Genomic DNA, 18,862 nt, shown 5'->3' with positions numbered 1-18,862 from the left:
ATTAGGAGTTTAATAAGGGTGTGAGTATTAAAACTCTAAATCAATTACTAATTTTTTTTTATAAAAATTATGTACCTGACATGTAATTCATTAATATATTAATGTTACAAACTTTGATCAAAATCTAAAAACTGATAAGGTCTTAGTCAATGAATATTAGAAACTAGAGACTGGATACTAATATTTCCAAGAAAAAATATTAAATGTTGATAGCACTACCCATAATTAATCGATAAAGGTAAAAATTGATAAACACGCATAATTTTGCATATTTTTCGGGAATCTATGTGTGGATCTCATGATTTACATAGAACGAGTTCACCGCCACGTAACTTCCCTTATCCAATAATGTACTATTATGTGCAAGTGTCTCTATACATGATAATGTATTATTAGATTGTAAATCCATATAACAGTGAATTCATTCCATGAAAGTTGTTCTCATATATGTTACAAATATATAATATTTACCTGCAAGGAATTTGTACGTTCGGTAAGTTAAACACATTTATTCAAGTACTCGAATTTTGTGTTCGACTCCCCTTCTCGAGGCCAGCATCTCGTTCTATATATTAAACATATATATATATATATATATTATTCGGACATATGTTCTTTTATATAAAGGTCCCATTCACATTGATTCATACTGAGAAGAACCAATGTGCATATATAGAAGCCATAAATATATCTTGGTGAGCAAGCCTAACCTAATCCCTTCCTCTTGGTAGTTTCACTGGTCCACCACAGATATGTCTGCATACCCAGCATTCTTACTTGTATTGATGCTAACGTTTTATATCATCAATATTATATTACTTCCAGAAGAAAGCAATATGTCGTAGTTTCCAAGTCCATGCACAGACAACCTGCCAACAGTATCTGTGTAGTCCCTTAAACCCTAATATTTATGTCATGTATTAAAGATGTGCCACTTCTAAGTAAAAGGTCAGATTCGAGAAGTTGAGAAATTGTGACAAAGTTGTTGTGGTTTTTTTATATTTTATGTTGTCTATTTACAAAAGTTATAATCTTTTCTTTTTAATATACACGATCAGGATTGTGTCAATAGAAAACAAAGGTTGAAGCCATCGATCAATTGGCCGTTGTTTGATAAGTTTTCCGACTACTTTTCCTTTTTGACGGGAAAGTAGGTGGTTTTGGTTTATTTTGTTTTTTAATGCCTTCTAGAGGATGATTGGAAAGACATGTTTAGGGCGAAAAAGAACAATGATGTTCAGGCTACTAGCTAGTTTTTATGCAAAGTGAGATTAAGGAATTCGGATCATCTTTGTGAGGATTTCGAGAATCCGTAAATCATATTCGTTCATCTTATGTTGTGCAGTTAGAAATTTTTTTTAACTAATTTTATTTAAAATTAAATACAAACAGTATCTGACAAAAAACTGACCGTACGATATACGATGAACGAACACGATTTATAGATTCCCAAGATCTTCACCAAAAGAATTCTGAGAGGATCTTGTTGGGAGATTAAGGGAGAGAAAATTGAACTTTAAACCTCTAGATATCTAGTGTGTAATTTTAACACTACAGCTACAAACTCATCATGATATCTAGTGTCTATGTATGTAGTTAATTGTTGTTTTGCAGAATGATGACAATGCATCTTGTTGTGTGGTGTCTTCGCATCCTATCGGAAGTTGTATAGATATGCCGAACAAGATATTTCATTGAACAATTAGTGAGCACAAAAAGCTTTTGTACCATACATTCAAGGGTCGCTAGAAGATCTTCACTAGCACTTTTCCAGATCTTGGAGCGTCCCAAGGCCACCCCGGTCCCGGACTTGGATCCTCTCATGAGCTAATGGAGAGGATCCTCCTCATCAATCATCCTGGGCTGTTGGATTTTTATCCAACGGCTACAAATAGGAGGGTCCCTTTAAAGTTATAATGATTGTAGCCGTTGAATAAAAATTCAATGATCCAGGATGATTGATGAGGAGAATCCTCTCCATTAGCTCAGGAGAAGATCCAAATCCCCCTTGTCCCTATTGTTGATTCCAATACATGGACCGTAGGTGGTGATCAAGGGCGTATGACGAATGGCCAAACTGACAAAAAGATTGAAGGACAATTAATAGTGTCATCAACATGTGATTTATGACCGCACATTCAACATTACTAACACGTAATCAACAATGTACGTTATTTGTATTTTGACAACATGACACGAAACTATTTCACAACAAACTTATGGTGATTATAAATGTATTCTTTTAGGCCTTCACAATGTTATAATTCAAAATTGTGAATCTCGCTCTCGAGTATATAAAACTCTTGCAATCTTGTAGTCTTGTTCATTTACAAATTATATGACACAACATAATTTGTTATCCTCTTTTTTTTTTTTGTTGGTTTGTGATTGGAGTCGTGGCACTCAGTTACATATATGGGGTTCCAACGTTATATTTTCATTATATATATATATATATATATATATGTTACATAACCTTGTTGAGTCCCGACGACGATCCATAAAAATTATGCCGCATGTATTAACCTGACCACGACATGATACATCAACGAAGTCAACGCCAAGACATATTGCTTCTACATCACATTAGCAAAGCATCAGGAGATTGAAGTCATGCAAACCGATCCCAGACAACCTTACCGACCTATACATGACGTCACTGCCGAAGTCAATCTTCCAGAAACTTGTCCGAGGAATTGGTATGCCTAACTATTCATATGCAATGCTTGTAGTTCTCATTTGGAAGTTCTGTCAAATTTAGAGGGAGTATCTAGAAGTATACTAACTTGATCTTAATGTACTATTTTTCCCTACGATTAGAAGCATTTTTCTCATTGGGTTTTTGCTACCTAACTAGGTTTTAACGAGACACCCATCCTGGGCTAGTTATACCCTTGTAAGCTCTTCTACTTGCATCCAAAAGACGTATAATTTTGACTTAATACAACTTCTCACTTTTATCCTTAGTCTATGGGTTTTACCATAGCGAAGTTTTGTGAGTTTTACCTTTTATGCATTCTTCCGTTGATTTGAGACTCGCATTCACTCGTTATGCCGACGACTTCATCAACTGAACTTACTTCACCGTTGAAGATCTGATGCACCATTTGTTTGAGTATTTACACACTCAAGGGGGAGTGTTGCAGTCCTATTAGATTAGGAATTTGATTGTGTAAATCCTAACATATCTAGGATATCCTTATGGGATTCTACCATATCTCTTAGACTAGATATTATCCTATTAGAGTTGCAATCCTAAAAAGGTAAGGAATTAACTTTCCCTACTACTATAAATAAAGGCACAATGGGGTGGAATAGAACACACCTCACAATTACACATCTATCTCTTCTCTCTATGTGCCACACCCCTTCTCTTTCTATGGCCTCCATATCGTTCAGTAAATTATGCCTACAACATTATCAAATTTCAGGTTCAAATGAATTTTCCACATACGATTGATATACTGATATTAATTGATATACCAAACTTAGTATCACCAAAAAAAAAAAGATAAATTATAAATATGATAACATGCAGTGGTGAAGCCAATATGAGGTCATTGGTTGTCTTTGACCCCAACAACTTAAAAAACCCAATGTATATTTGTTTATATATTGTATTTGACCCCCTATAAACGGTTAAGGAAAACTAAATTACAACCTCTTCTGCCTATTTCTATTTTATTCTATCACATTTGTCTTCCTTTTCTCTCTTCTTTGTATGAAATACTTTAGTTAAAAAGTCTTGGCAATCTTTAACATTACTTCACATATCCTGCATCCACCTTTGACAAGCCTCTACAAATTAATGTCAACATCTGTCGGCATCGGCATATGTCGACAAGAATTGAAAGGTTAAAGCTTTTTTGGTTGATATTATGATCCCATTATTTGAAAATTCTAACTATGCCAATGGTAACATGGGAGACTTTTCAATGTAATTATGGTTTTCAAGTTAAAGGATAAATGACTCTCTATATGTAAAGAGCAAAGTATAGTTTGTTTTACAACATTATATTTTAAAACTTTGTATGCCTTTTTTTTTTCCAATGGTCCACCATTTACACTAGTGTCTTAGTGTTTTTATGTGAGATCAATATGTGATAGTAATAAGCCTCGGCATCCTATGCAGAGAATAACTTATATGACACATGTATAATATTATGTGCCGTTTCGTACCAATAACAAAAGACTATGTGAACAAAACTTTACATATCTTTATTTTATTAACAAGGAATGTCACTGTGATGGTATTCATATGTCACATAAATCCTTTTCCTATGCTAAGCCTTTATGTATATGCAACAAATCTCTCAGCTAAGCTTCTGAATAGAAGTAATTAGAAATGTAGATTATGTTTTCTTTTAATGAACGGAAAGAAATAGAATACTGTAATCAATGGTGTTAATTAAAATATTTGAGCAACACAATCATAAGTACATGTTAAAATATGTATGACCCGCAAGGTTATCATTTTCATATACAAAAAAATAGAAAAGTTCCAATTCATTTTAAAGAAATGACATAAATAACAATCCATAGAATATGCATGACAAACTTCCAATACTACTAATTTTCATGTTTTGAGCACGTATCCTCATTTCTTTTAGGAGAACTTTAGCAAAAAGTTCCCAGTATTTTTTTTTAGATTCAATTTGATGGGAACATGCATGCTTTCGCATGATAATAAGCCATCAATTCTCAAGAAAATTTTAGCATTTCATCATTTTTATGTACACATTAATTATATATTTGGAATAAGTTTTTTCTTCTTCTCTTGGGAATCAAGTCCTAACTAAGATGTTGGAGGAAACTAAATTTACATTGCAAGTTATGGTTATGTCTACTGGCTTTTATTGATCCCATTGGTTGGATGAAAACAACATCAATATCTCTTGAATCGGAGTTACGATCAGTCAAAACAAACATATTGGGTTTGAATCTCTATCACCAGCCATAGTGTGGCTATGACTTTAGAAACCAGAGGTGGTTGTGATAAATAAGGAGGAATGGTGAATATTGTCATAAATGAACTATACAGACTTAGACAAGTCGCATAAGATGAGTGAGGTTGTTAGTTGCTTAGTGTTAGCATATATGAGTGGTTAGGATTGTGACATGTGTCACTAGATTGTTACAAAGTTAATTTACTCTCTCTCTTCGAGCTCTCTCTCTAGTTTCTGAAGCTTTTCATCTCTATAGCTAGTGTTGACATGGTATTAGAGCCAATCACGGGTAACACCATTGGTTGATGATCCTTTGCTTCCGCTCACTCGTCTCTATATTGATTGTTGTCGTCATTGTCGGTGTTGAAGATTATTGCTGTTGTTAGCGATTGAACTTCGTTGGTGTTCGTCTTGAACTCTAATTTTTTTTGGGATTCTTCATTTCACAGTTGGTTTTTGGCTGTAGTTATTCATCTTTTTGCGTCAGGAAGATGATACTGTTCATCTCCATATCTCACAGATTGGTGTCTGTGATCTTGATTCTTTGATAAAGTCTTGTTTGAAACCCTAGTTTTTAGGAATTTATTTCTTGAAAATTGCTGTTAATTGCAAGATTGTAGCATACTTTGTGTTGCGAATTGCTTGATTATGCTATACTTTGTGGGTTGATTTTGTTTGTGAATTTCTTATACTTGCGTTGCACGAATTGTGACTTTTTTGTTTAAAAAATGGTTACTTCTGCTTAATTGGCCCTAAATCAGTCTCCAATTTCATCTCTAATTCCTAGCGTGGGCAATATTGTTACTGTCAAACTTGATGACTCTAAATATGTGACTTGGAATTTCCAAATGGAGTTACTGCTTGATGGAAATGGCATTTTTGGGTTTCTTGATGGGTCCATTCCATGTCTTGATAAACCTGAAGTGGATTCTGATGCTTATATTGTTTGGAAGATACATGATAAAGCATTAATGACACTCATTACTGCCACCTTGTCAACTGCTGCATTGTCCTGTGTTATTGGTTGCAAGAGTTCTAAAGAGGTGTGGACTAGTCTTCGAGAGAGATTTTTAAAATGACTAGAACTAGTATAGTTCAGATGAAGATTGACCTTCACAATATTAGAAAAAGACTTGAATCTATTGATGCATATCTTCAGAGGATTAAAGATGTTAGGGATCAGTTAGCTACTATTGGAATTGTTATTTATGATGAAGATATTGCTATTGTTGGTGTCTTTAAAGGAACTAAGATCTCAATTGAAAGTTGAAGAAAACATATTAAATGAAGTCACTAAACAAGTTCCTCTAACGTCTGCTATGATGGCTTATAGCTCTACTTCCACATATGACACAGGTGGTACCTCTGGTACAAATACAACTTCTTTGGGTAATGACTCATATGGTTACTTTGGACAATATTCTAGTCCTCAGTTACCTTATCTTTAATGCTATTTTAGCAAGTTTCTCAGTTCTCACCTATGCAATTTCCAAAACCCTTTTCCATAGCAACAATTTTTTCTTTAACACCTACCTTTTCCCCAGTTTCAACAACTTCCCTTTCTTGGACCATTGGCCTTTGTTTCTCAGAATGGTTCAAGTATATGAAATAATTTCAGAGGTAATAATTTCAAACAAAAGGGTAAAGGCAAGAAGTTTTTTCTTCTTTTGGTAATTAGGGACAATATCCACAACAATCTTCTTATGGTGGAAATTAGTTCTCACAACAGTCACAGAATTATCCAGCATCAGGACAACAATTCATGTCTTCTCCATAGTCATCGACCTTTACAAATGTGTCAAATCTGTGACAAAAAGGGACATCCTGCTATCAATTGTTTTCAACATGGCTATCAAATATGCCATAGAGTGGGACATACTGCTGCAAATTGTTTTGACAGAAATAACTCTTCATCTCAAGGTTATCAGCCATCATAGCCTTGCCAACAACAATTCTCCCAGTCCTATCCTCAATAGTTTTAAGTTCCACAACAATATAGCAGTTCAAATAGTCAGCCATTTGGCACGTCTTATCAAAATTCAAGTGGTGTACTTCATTCATTCCATTTTTCTGTTGCTATGATTGCTCGAACTAATACAAGTCCATCTGCACCTCAACAAAAGTATTGGCTTCTTGACTCAGAAGCCACTCATCACATGACCTATGATATCTCCAATCTCCAGATGTCAGCTCCTTATCCTAATGCAAATACGGTTACTGGTGCTAGTGGTAAATGTTTGATCATTGCTCATATTGGCAACTCTAACCTTCCTACAAAGTCTCACAATTTTAAACTCAATTCTGTATTGCATGTACCAAGATTGTCCCAACACTTGTTGTCTATGCATTAATTATGTAAAGACAATAATTGTAGATATATTGTTGATGAGTTCTCTCTCTATGTACATGACAAGGTCACCGAGAGAACACTGTTCAAAGGACCAAGTAATCATGCAGTTTATCCCCTACCTGTGTTTAAACAACAAGCAGCCTTACCAGCGGCATTTATTGGTCAAAAGGTGTCTTGTACATTGTGGCATTGTAGTTAAGACAACACTTAGTAAGTCTTCCATTCATTTTCATTGTAATTCACAACCTCAATCTTGTACTCCTGGCTTGGAAGGCAAATTCCCCAAACTTCCTTTTCCTTTACATGCTTCAAAATATGTAATTTCATTTGAAATCATACATACAGATGTATGGGGGCCATCACCTTGTTTCTCAATTGAGGGGTATAGATATTATTGTCCTTCATAGACGAATGTACTAGATATTAATAAAGCTGTTGTGTTTGGTCACTTTATTCAATTTCAATCCTTTGTACTAACTCTTTTGCTGCTCAAGTTAAGGTTTTACAAAGTGATGGGGGTGGGGAGTATATTGGCACAATTTTTTGATATTTTCTTAGGAGGAAAGGCATCATACATAAAAAAATATTGGCACAATTTTTCAATCTTTTCTTAGGAGGAAAGGCATCATACACCAAAAATCTTCCTCTTATATCCCTGACCAGAATGGGCTAGCAGAGAGGAAAAACAGACATATTGTATAAACTGCACTTACTCTATTATAGCAATCTTCCTTACCACCTAAGTTTTGGTATCATGCATGTGCAATTGCCACGTATCTCATAAATAGGATGCCAACCTCCACATTACACATGAGATCTCATCTTGAAACTTTGTATCAATCTTCTCCAAAACTTGATCACTTAAGAATTTTTGGTTGTGCTTGTTTCCCATTTCTGAAACCCTATAGAACAACCAAACTTGAACCCAAGATCACTATTTACATTTTTTGGGATATGCATCTCAATACAAGGGTTATATTTGTTACTCTTTCAAAGATAACAAATTAATTTTGCCAAGGCATGTATTATTTGATGAAAGTTAATTCCCTGGTTCAACTAAGTTACAACACACAAAGTCTAGTTCATCTTTGTCTCCAGTTGCATCATCTTTTGTGACTCATACAATACATTTGGCCACCCTTTTACAGTTCTAATTCCATTGCCAAGTGTCTTTGTACTTGCATCCACACCTATTACCAGTCATGTTACTCAGTCCCCTACTCTCAACCAAGGTGATATTGTCTCCACTGCCATCTCTAGTTCATACTTAGATTCTTCCATGAGTTCAGACTCTTCTATGGGTTCAGCCTCATATTCTTACATGAGTTCAGACTTGCATCCAGATAGTATTATTTCTCAAGCTACTGAGTGACAACCTGCGCCACTACATTCTCATAACTTACATCTAATGCAAACAAGATCTAATTCTAGGATTTCTAAGAAGAAGCATGTATTTCATGCTACAGTTCATTCTAATTCCATTAAAGAACCATAGTCTTATATTGTAGTTTTTAAGTCTCCACAGTGGAAAATAGTTATGCATGAAGAAATGGATGCATTGGTTCATCAACTAATTTGGCATCTAGTCCCATTACCTCTACACAAAAATTTAGTGGGTTGCTAGTGGAAATACAAAGTCAAAAAACATCTAGATGGGTCCATTGCTAGATATAAGGCTAGATTGGTGGCCAAATGATTCTCTCAAGAGGCTAGATTGGATTATTATGAAACATTCAGTCTAGAGGTGAAACCAATCACTGTGAGACTCATACTGCCTTTAGCAACAACTCAGGGTAGGAAACTAAAGCAATTTGATGGCAAGAATGAGTTTTTACATGGGTTTCTTGAGGAAGAGGTACACATGCCCCATCCTTAAGGTTTTGTTGACAAGATTCACCCAGAGTATGTTTGCAAATTAGACTTGTCACTTTATGGTCTCAAACAAGCTCCCAGAGCTTGGAATGAAAGGTTCATTACTTTCTTACTTTCATTGGGTTTTAAATCTTCTCATGATGATCCATCATTGTTTGTCAAGCATGACGGCAAAAACATAGTTGTGTTTCTTTTGTATGTGGATGATATCATCCTTATTGGAGATAGTGCTACTTGTGTTCAGTCTATTATATCTCAGTTAACCACAAAATTTGACATGAAAGATTTTGGGATTTTACACTACTTTCTTGGCTTGCAAATTGATTATCATCTCAGGGTTTGTTTGCACATCAGTCAAAGTATGTCCACGATTTGTTACTTAAGACATATATGATGCAATGTAAACCTTGTATCACTCCATGTCATCCCAATCAGATACTCTTGAATCACGGTAACCCTTGTTACTCGGATCCTACAAATTATATGAGCATTGTAGAAGTCCTACAATACTTAACTTTGACAAGACTTGACATTGCTTATTCTGTGAATCAAGTGTGCTAATTTATGCATTTTCATTTGGAATCTCATTATGTTGCTATCAAGAGGATTTTACGATATCTCAGAGGTACTTTAGGTTGGGGCATTTGTTTTAGACCTGGCTCATTGGACATAAAAGCATACACATATACTGATTAGGCTAGTGATCCCAATGATAGGCGCTCTACTATAGGTTTTGTTGTATTCTTAGGCTCTTATCCAATTTCATGGAGCTCTAAGAAAAAACACACAGTTAGTCCGATCCTGGATACAGGGCTATGGCAACCACCACTGTGGAAATTGTTTGGCTTCAACAACTTCTGAAAAAGCTACATATTGTCACTTCTTTTCCTCCATTGTTACATTGTGACAACATCTCAGCCATGGCTTTAGCTACCAATCATGTCTTGCACTCTAAAGCTAAACACACTGAGGTGGACTGTGGTGTTCAACAAGGTGTCATTTCTCTGCCATTTGTTGCTTCTGCAGACCAATATGTAGACATTTTTTGTATTAAAACGAAAAATTCTGGACTTGTTTTGTTGGGATAAAATGGTGATTAATGATTTATTAGCATAGAAGAGTGGATTATAGGTAACTGCGGTCATGAGTAGGATAAAATTCCCCATAGGCTCTCCGAATCCGGAATGGTGGATAACCATGGCTTGCCATCAGCTATCCCTTTTTTTAAAGAGAAGGAAAAGTTACTAGTTAACATGACGATCACCTGGTATAAGATTAGAGGGTAATTAAGCCTAAATTATATTAAACTGAAGTTTAATACTTAATAAACCTTAATTAGGAACTAATAGTACCTTGACGAGGTAATTAAGCCTAAGTTATATAAAACCTCTAATTCCAAACAGTTTTTGTCCCAAACCTGACAGTGGCTTTACTATTTTTTATGATTGATAATTAAGTATTTGATCTTGATATAAATTAATCAGCTTGGTGATTATAACTTTTACTCTCATATATTGCAAATTAGACTGGTTAAAATTTTTAATTAAAAAAATTATTTTGAACAAGCTGTAATAGAATTCCAACCAATTTTCATCCCAAATCCGATGCAAATTTACTATTTTTTAAGATTAATGTTTTAAGTATTGAACATTCTCTCAAACAAAAAGCTCAGCCACTTATTCTTCTTAAAACAATATGCTTAGTTTGAGGGTTGGACTAAGCCAACATGTTCAAGTTACGGTCTTGTGATATTCTTCATTACTTGTGAGTAAGAGATTTTAGGTTCTCATATCATGAACGACGAGTTTAATACCAATACCAAATTTTTGTTAGTTTATTGTGGGGCTTAGCACAACTTGAAATTGGTGTCCCATACTCATGTTCCATGTATGACCCATGATTTTGTTAAAACCCCAACTCATACTTAACCAAAAAGAAGGTTCCAAATCATTTTAAAGAAATGACATGATAACATGAGAATATGTATGACAAACCATTGTACAAATATGTAAGTGGACTAGTTTGTTTTGGGCACACATTCTCATTTCTTTTAGCTTCAATTTGATAGAAAGATGTCTGATTTCGATAATGAAACATAAAATGCTTAAGAAATTGTCAGCATTTTTTGTACACATAAATTACATATGTATAATGGTAGAGTCAATTCTACTTAGATGAGATGTTGGAGAAAACTATCAAATAAATTTTAAAAAGTGATCGTTTAGAGCTTTTGTGGAGTTCATGTTGCACATCAAATGGGGAAGAAGTGACAATGGCTTATTGAAGCTTGATCTTAACCTACCTGCTCTAGTGGATGAGACTGATGGAGGCACAAGATAGTGTCCCGATCCATCAAGCTTGTATGTCACTACATATTATTTTTACAACCATGTAAAATACTCTTACGAACTTAGATTACGAACTTCGATTATAAAATTGTCTAATTTATCTAAAGATGAAATAAACATACTTTCATCTTCAATCACATCTTTAAACTAGCCATAGGAGGATGTCAGTGACTTCATTTGAGATCTACCTACGTCCTTGAAGAGCCAAGTTAACATAATTTCAAGAGGTAAAAACAACTCCAGCAAATAATCTCTCAATTTCCATTTTGAGATCATCCAATGAATGTTAAAAATTTGAATGATTCGGAGTATAAAATATTTACGGTGAAAATACATTGTTTGCATAAGTATTTTGCATAAGTGTGATAAGTGTTGAGAGTATCAATCTCACATCTGGGAAGATAAAATTTTTGCATGTGCTTACAAGTAATTGGGCAACTCTCCATATTAACAATTAGTTTTATTGTGAAACCTCATTTTTTTTTTCATGGTATCAGAGGGGATGTCCCACGTATAAAACCCAACAATAAAACCCAACAGTCACACGTGCTCAATGCTCTGTTTGTGTTGGTTTATGTGGCAAGTTTTGACGAAGTAAAAGTTTCTATTGGCTTTAAATGTCAAAAAGGGTCTAAGTTTTAAAGAAATGACATGATAACATTAGAATATGTACGACAAAGCATTGTACAAATATGTAAAGCCTTTACACTGGTAAAAAATCTCAGTTGAATACAAGTAAATTGGAAATGTAGTTTCTTACCTCTTTTATTGAAGGGAAAGAAATAGGGTACTGCGACCAAATGGTGTTTTGACACAAAAACTCGAAACCAGTCTCATAAATAAAAAAAGGGGTACGTGCCACAAAGGCTCATTGCAATACATGAAATCCATAACATAATTCAGCCACAAAGAGCAAAACTTCCAAGACTCAGCATCACATGATCATAAATTCTTAAAAGCCGACTCATGAGTTGCTTTCTGCGGGGTCAGTCTTGCTAACAAAGCCTTGTTATGACAATGATCAGCGTCGACAAAGTAAAAGTTTCCATTGGCCTTAAAAGTCACAAAAGGCCGATTAGTTTCTGCTGGCCGGATATCAGAAAACTTAATAGTCCTCGGGATGAATGTTGCAAGCCATGACATCATTTCCACCTCAAAACTGTCTGAACCAGGCTTCCACCTAAGCTTGTGGATGTATGGGGTCACGAACCAGTGAAGGGCGGCTGTGGTAGAAGCACTCAAGAATATCACTGAAGATGCCACCGCACCCTTCAAGATCACATTCATATCAGGAGATGTCATAAAGGTTATCACAGGGCCTAGAGATACAGAAAGGCAGCAGGTCGACAGCGAGAGAAGTTTCACTTTCTTGATAGTAGATGAGATTGGGCCATAGTAAACGACCCCGGAGTCCTTTTCATCTTCCCCAACTTGGCCACCCCTACGTGGTCCAATGCTGATTTTGCTATCATCTTCTCTTGTTGTGGCATGAGATGCCCATCTTTTCTGTGAAGCATTGATCTCGAAGCCAGACTGGAAACTCAGTTTAGTGTTCAGACCAGCAGCCCATGCTGCAGACCTGCATGGCTGATAACCTGAAGAAAAACATTGTACCATCAATAATAGTGACAGATATAAGGAAGGGAAAAACAAAAGATGGAAGACGGAAATTTGGATAGCAAAAGAACAGAAAATGTGATGAACATACAAAAGAATTAAAAGTGCGGGAGAGGGTGAGTGGGATTTTCAGGTGAGCACGCATTAAAGACAATGCAAATTACTAAAACAATGACATCAGAATCTCATGGGTTGAACTTCATCTAGCTTCCAAGGATCACAGATGTTACACCTTTTTAGCATATCAAATACAACTTCGCTATGCAAACGGCTAAGCATTAATTAATAGAACATAGGGCTTCGACACTCCTACATCACTAACTCAAAGAACCTAGCTACGAGAATCTATGGGAGTCTTTTGGCATCACGCGGTAATACAAGTTTACAACAATCAGATCTTAATAAGATGTTGACCCATTTTTGTTTTCTATGGTGCCCTCTCTCCATGTTTTGAGAGAGAGCAGATGCGCCTACATTCACATGAGCTTCACTTGAACGAGAAAAAGCAGATTAATAACTACAACCGATCATATAATCATCACGGAAGTCTTCATATAGACAATTATCAAGGACAAACCAAAAACTAAAGCCACCAGTTGATACAATAGTAGAAGAAGTTGAAATGGAAACTGAAGATTGCCGGTGGAGCAGCATCTACAGTCACCATATCCAAAACCGTGTTAGAACCTAGCAGTAATACACTCCAGCATAGTAATTAAGCTAATAAGGCCTGATCTTTCGGCTTTTAAGACCGACAAAATGGTCCAATTTCTTGAAAACATGACTACAACACGAAAAGTACTTTGATTTTGCAAACCAGGGTTGTCAAGAAGAATAATAGCAGAAACCTCAATTGGGTGCCAACAAACACGTTTCACATCGATAATTTACACATGGAATTTGCCAAAACGAGAAGCTAAGCCAAAACCAAAAGTGTGTAATTTTTTACCAAATTTTTATATAAATTTGGCAGAAGAAGATCCAGAAAATGGTCTATGAAATCAGAAATAAATATGGGGTGCGATTCTTGTGAAGTGGTGAATTGGGTAGAGCATGAACTTTGGGTTCCTAGTATACTTGAATAATTTCGATTGAATTGGAAGAAAAACAAAATGAAATCGAGGGAGAGATCTTAAACCCTAAACCCCAAATAGGTCGAGAAAGTTGAGAGAGTAGAGAGAGAGTGAGAGGAACCTGAGCGGAGGTTTGAGGGTGTGAGTTGTCTGGAGTGTGATCGCAGCAACTGAAAGAGAGCCGCCCTCGTCATTTTTGCTCCCACTTCTCTTCACTCTACTTCTGATTCACCAAGAACAACTAATTTCGCGGTTTAACATTTCCTCAAAGAAAAAAAATGGGGAAATATTTTCTCTCTTTTTTTTTTCTTTCGAAAATGGCCCTTAGAGTATAGTTTTCCAATATTTTGAAAAAAAATATTTCAATGTGTAACCATTTACTATTTGATTGTCATAATGAAATTTTAATATTTCTTAGAACATAATGTTAGTCAATTTCTTTAGACACATTTCTGATTTTGGATAACATTTTTCAAGGATAGTATATGAAGTACAATTTGAAAAATAGACGATTTGGATTGTTGAAGTTCGGTTGGAGTAAGTCCCAAATAAATCATGCAAATTGAACGTATCTTCACAGACCAAGAACTACGAGATTGCCCATTTCATTCTGTGGTGACAAAGAGATCGTACAATTCGAGCCTCTTTTTCATGCTTTTTCGAAGGTCTGGAGAAAGCTATAAATCTTCCCTTTCCGAAAGAAATAACGTGAAATTCTTTTTCCTTTCCGCATGGACCAGAAGATTGGATCTAGCCATTTGAAGAATGCTAGGCTAAGGGCATTATTGTTACTGATCGATAAAGATACCTATTAATAAAAAAAAAATCTTAAAATAAAAAGAGGGGGATAAAAGATTTCGGTTTATGGCACAATTCTAATCGAAATTGAAAGGGTTAGAATGAAATCATAGAAAAATGTATACTTTATTTTATTATGGTATTTACTTGGGATTGTAGTTCAATTGGTCAGAGCACCTGTAACATTCCACATCGACAAACGGAGATAGGGTGATGTGCCTTATATGTACATGCCCACCTCCATATAGCACGAGGCCTTTTGGGAACTCACTGGCTTTAGGTTCCATTGGAACTCCAAAGTTAAGCGAGTTCGGGTGAGAGCATTCCCAAGATGGGTGACCCACTAGGAAGTTCTCATATGAGTTCCCAGAAACAAAACCATGAAGGGGTGGCCGAGGCCCAAAGCGGACAATATTGTGCTACGGCGAAGTTGAGTATGGGATGTGACAGAATGGTATCAAAGCCATTTTGCCATTCGGTGTGGATGTGCCGGCGAGGACGCCGAGTTCCCCTTAAGTGGGGTGGATTATAACATCCCACATCGACTAACGGAGAGGAAGTGATGTGCCTTATATGTACATGCCCACCTCCATATAGCACGAGACCTTTTGGGAACTCACCGGCTTCAGGTTCCATTGAAACTCCAATGTTAAGCAAGTTCAGGTGAGAGCATTCCCAGGATGGGTGACCCACTGGAAAGTTCTCGTGTGAGTTCCTAGAAACAAAACCGTGAGGGCGTGGCCGGGGCTCAAAACGGACAATATCGTGCTACGGCGGAGTTGAGTCTGGGATGTGACAGCACCGCCCTGTCAAGGCAGTTTTCAACAAATTCATTCATCTCAGTTATTTCACAAAAAGAAAAAGATGAAAACAGAGGATCAGTTGAATTTCAAATAGTTAGGTCATCTCTAATAGAGAGGGCCAAAGGTCCAAAAGCAAAAAAATGGCCTGATTTGTCAAAAAATTCATCTACAACCGATGGCTAGGCTATAATTACGTGGAGCCCACTAGTTTGCCCAAATGTAGCCCCCTCTTAGCCCCTTTTTATGACTCAGCTCATCAATTGCAATAATTGATTTAAATTTAACATCTATATTTGAAAAAAAATCCAACAATAGTTTAACTAAATTACCAATAAATTTAAAGTATAAACTTAACACTAATACATTATTGAGAGGGACTATGTTTAGCCCATTCGGTTGGAGATGAGATATGAGTATGACCTGACACTGGTCATTATAAAATAATTTTTTGCAGGACTATAATTTTGGATGGGACTATGTTTAGCCCTTTCGGTTGGAAACGACCTTAGTTTCATCAATACGATACGAAGACTTCACATTTACAATTACACAAAAAAGACTATTTGTCAAGGAGAGAATCATGTAATAGTAATGTTCCTTTTATGTAGAAATATAAAACACATGAACCTTCCAGACAACAGTGGGCATTTGGTCTAGTGGTATGATTCTCGCTTAGGGTGCGAGAGGTCCCGAGTTCAATTCTCGGAATGCCCCCGTTCTCTATTTTTTATTCTTTTGATTTCTTCCTGCTTTCGGTTTTTTCACGCAGCCACCAGTTTCTCGAGTCCTTCTAGAAAAACCACCTCCCCCAAACGTCTTTTCTCTCTTTCGCGGGTTTTAACCATTTTCCTCTTTTGACTGCTCTCCCGGATTTCCACTAAGTCCTTTTTTGCCCCTTATTTTTGGATCACTTTTCAAGCCACCAAGTTGTTCTTCTTCCAGAAGCACCAAAACCAAAACCACCGAAGCCACGTCGCCACCAACCTCCCATATCCTATTTCTAGAAGCCCTCACTCCCTCCCTCCATATATATACACACACAGATCCTATCCCCAATCACCAAACACATCCAGCAACACAAACAGATCAACTTTATCACTACCCAGATCACAGATTCACAGACATGGAAAATTTCTCAGATTTCAACCGGCAAGAAGTCGAAGAAGACGCACTGTCCTTCTGCGATCTCCCGCTACACGACGAAATTGGGGAGTCGGAGGAGAACCCTATGGCCTCCGCTTCTTATTCTTCCGACCCAGATGCCTTTTTTGAATTCCCGGTAGACCCGATCCGCGGATACATCCCCGTGGACGTCGTTTTCTGCGGAAAACCAATCGACCTTCGGAACGAGGAGCCTCAAATCGAAAACCCATTTTTCTCCCGATCCGAATCATTCAAATTTTCATCTCCCTCCCACCCTCACTCTCACCGGTCGGAATCGGAGCTCGTGAGCTGCCGGTCGCACTCGCCGTCGAGCAATTCACGGAAGCACAAGGTGCTGATAGGACTGGTGAAGTACCAACCGGAGATGGACATGAATGAGATCAGAAAGCGGCAGGGTCGGCGCACTCCGGCGCTGATGTTCCCTGTGATAAGCGGCGGGGAGCTAGCGAGTGTCGGTGGAAGGAGTGGGTCCGGTAAAGGGCATTGGCGGCTGATGAGGGCGCTGAGGTGTCGGTTCCACTTGTTAAACGCGTTGGCTAAGGCGACTCTTGGTTGTATGCCACGTGTCTGAGTTGGGTCGTCGTTGGACAACTTGGACTTAAGACCTGGATTGGCGGGTTCCAAGTCTTGGACTAGGAATCAAGCAACTGATTAATTTAAATTTGTTTATCTTTTGCTTTGTAGCTTCCTCATGTACAAAACTAATTGCAAAAATTTTATTATCGAAAGCGATGAAGAAGCGTAATACATCTTTTTCTCCGTTTAAACGAGCTTGATCACTTAATTCTATTAGTTACAGATTACACTTTTCATTTTGAAGTCATTTGGATATACAATCCTTCTTTCACCAGCGTAAGAATGATGGTGTAATATAGTGATATGAACTTGTTGACCCTAAAATTACAAAGCCTACGTGATGCGCATGCCGAGTAATTATGAGCTAACTACGTCTTTGTGAATGCGGGTTTGCCAACTCTTAACCGAGCTCGATTGCTCGAGTATAATAAATGTGGTGGTGATGGTGTCAAATGTGCTAATGACTTGTGTTCTCGAGCGATTATAGCCCGAGGAAAGAGCACGTCCCGACCTTGTGTTTTAGAACCTGAAGACAAGGTTACTACGAAATTCAGGATTTCTTGCGCCAGGTTTGGCTACTTTGACTATACTCGTAAGAATATATGTGTGCCAAATTGTATCAGGCTGTAAGGATACATGTACTCAAAGGAGATAAGCATTTTTATGTTGAACGTGGTTCGGTCGTCTATATGCCAAATTGCAGAATGCACCTGAGAGTAACAAATCATAGAACACTTCACATTGCTAAGAAACTAATGAAGTGACATCTTTCATTGAAAAAGTTAGAAACTCTTCACCGGTCGAGACTTGAATAGATAACCAACCAGAAGTAGTATCGTTCATTGATCTAAAGTGAAGGTGCTTCAGATCACTTGGTTCTACGGCTCTAGTGATGTTCACTTATCCAAATTAAGGTGTTGCTGGTTGCCAACACAATGTTGTTCACTTGTTCGATTCGAACTGAAGATGGCACGAGGGTTAGGATAATTAGTGTGTTTTCTCATGTATGAGAAGAGTTTCATGTAGAGCATTTTGAGTTATTTATTGGAGTTGAAAGGGCCTTTACTATTGCAGAGCCTTCTCTATTTATAGGTAAGGCATATGTGATAAAAAAAACATGTCGAGTCAGAGTCCTGATGAGTTTGTATTTGCTTGGCATCTGCTTGAATATTCCCCTTATCCTTTCGTGGCCAAAACTTTATCTCCATCTAGACTCGACCTCTTTGAATCTAACTAGGACTTTGAATCTAGTCTCATTATGAGACTCATTCATCTTTTATCCAATCGCGCATGCATTCTGATCCTTGAGATAATT

General features: G+C 36.8%; 2 protein-coding genes and 1 non-coding gene across 3 annotated transcripts; 2 read left to right on the top strand and 1 right to left on the bottom strand.

Annotated features, from left to right (window-relative positions):
• Positions 1-12,206: 12,206 nt before the first annotated feature.
• Positions 12,207-14,482, bottom strand: LOC137735115 (uncharacterized). The gene is made up of 2 exons (XM_068474492.1): positions 14,328-14,482; positions 12,207-13,111 (listed from the first exon to the last, which is right to left on the bottom strand). Exons 1-2 carry the CDS (start codon positions 14,398-14,400, stop codon positions 12,459-12,461), a joined length of 726 nt encoding a protein of 241 aa, XP_068330593.1. The 5' UTR covers positions 14,401-14,482; the 3' UTR covers positions 12,207-12,458.
• A 1,967-nt stretch (positions 14,483-16,449) lies between these two features.
• On the top strand, positions 16,450-16,521 carry TRNAP-AGG (transfer RNA proline (anticodon AGG)). The gene has a single exon. It is a non-coding gene; the product is annotated as a tRNA-Pro (tRNA).
• A 409-nt stretch (positions 16,522-16,930) lies between these two features.
• On the top strand, positions 16,931-17,716 carry LOC137734405 (uncharacterized). The gene is made up of 2 exons (XM_068473679.1): positions 16,931-17,478; positions 17,656-17,716. The coding sequence occupies exons 1-2, from the start codon at positions 16,931-16,933 to the stop codon at positions 17,714-17,716; spliced, it is 609 nt and encodes a 202-aa protein (XP_068329780.1).
• The last annotated feature ends 1,146 nt before the right edge of the window (positions 17,717-18,862 follow it).

The sequence above is a fragment of the Pyrus communis genome, chromosome 5, assembly GCF_963583255.1.
Source record: "Pyrus communis chromosome 5, drPyrComm1.1, whole genome shotgun sequence".
In the NCBI taxonomy this organism is placed as follows: domain Eukaryota; kingdom Viridiplantae; phylum Streptophyta; class Magnoliopsida; order Rosales; family Rosaceae; genus Pyrus; species Pyrus communis.
This window is presented reverse-complemented; position numbering and strand designations above follow the sequence as displayed.

Coding starts and splice junctions, on each gene's coding strand:
- LOC137735115 (XM_068474492.1), bottom strand. CDS start 14,400: ATGACGAGGGCGGCTCTCTTTCAGTTGCTGCGATCACACTCCAGACAA. Junction 13,112..14,327: donor ACCCTCAAACCTCCGCTCAG/GTTCCTCTCACT, acceptor GTTTTTCTTCAG/GTTATCAGCCATGCAGGTCT.
- LOC137734405 (XM_068473679.1), top strand. CDS start 16,931: ATGGAAAATTTCTCAGATTTCAACCGGCAAGAAGTCGAAGAAGACGCA. Junction 17,479..17,655: donor CGGCTGATGAGGGCGCTGAG/GTGTCGGTTCCA, acceptor TTTGCTTTGTAG/CTTCCTCATGTACAAAACTA.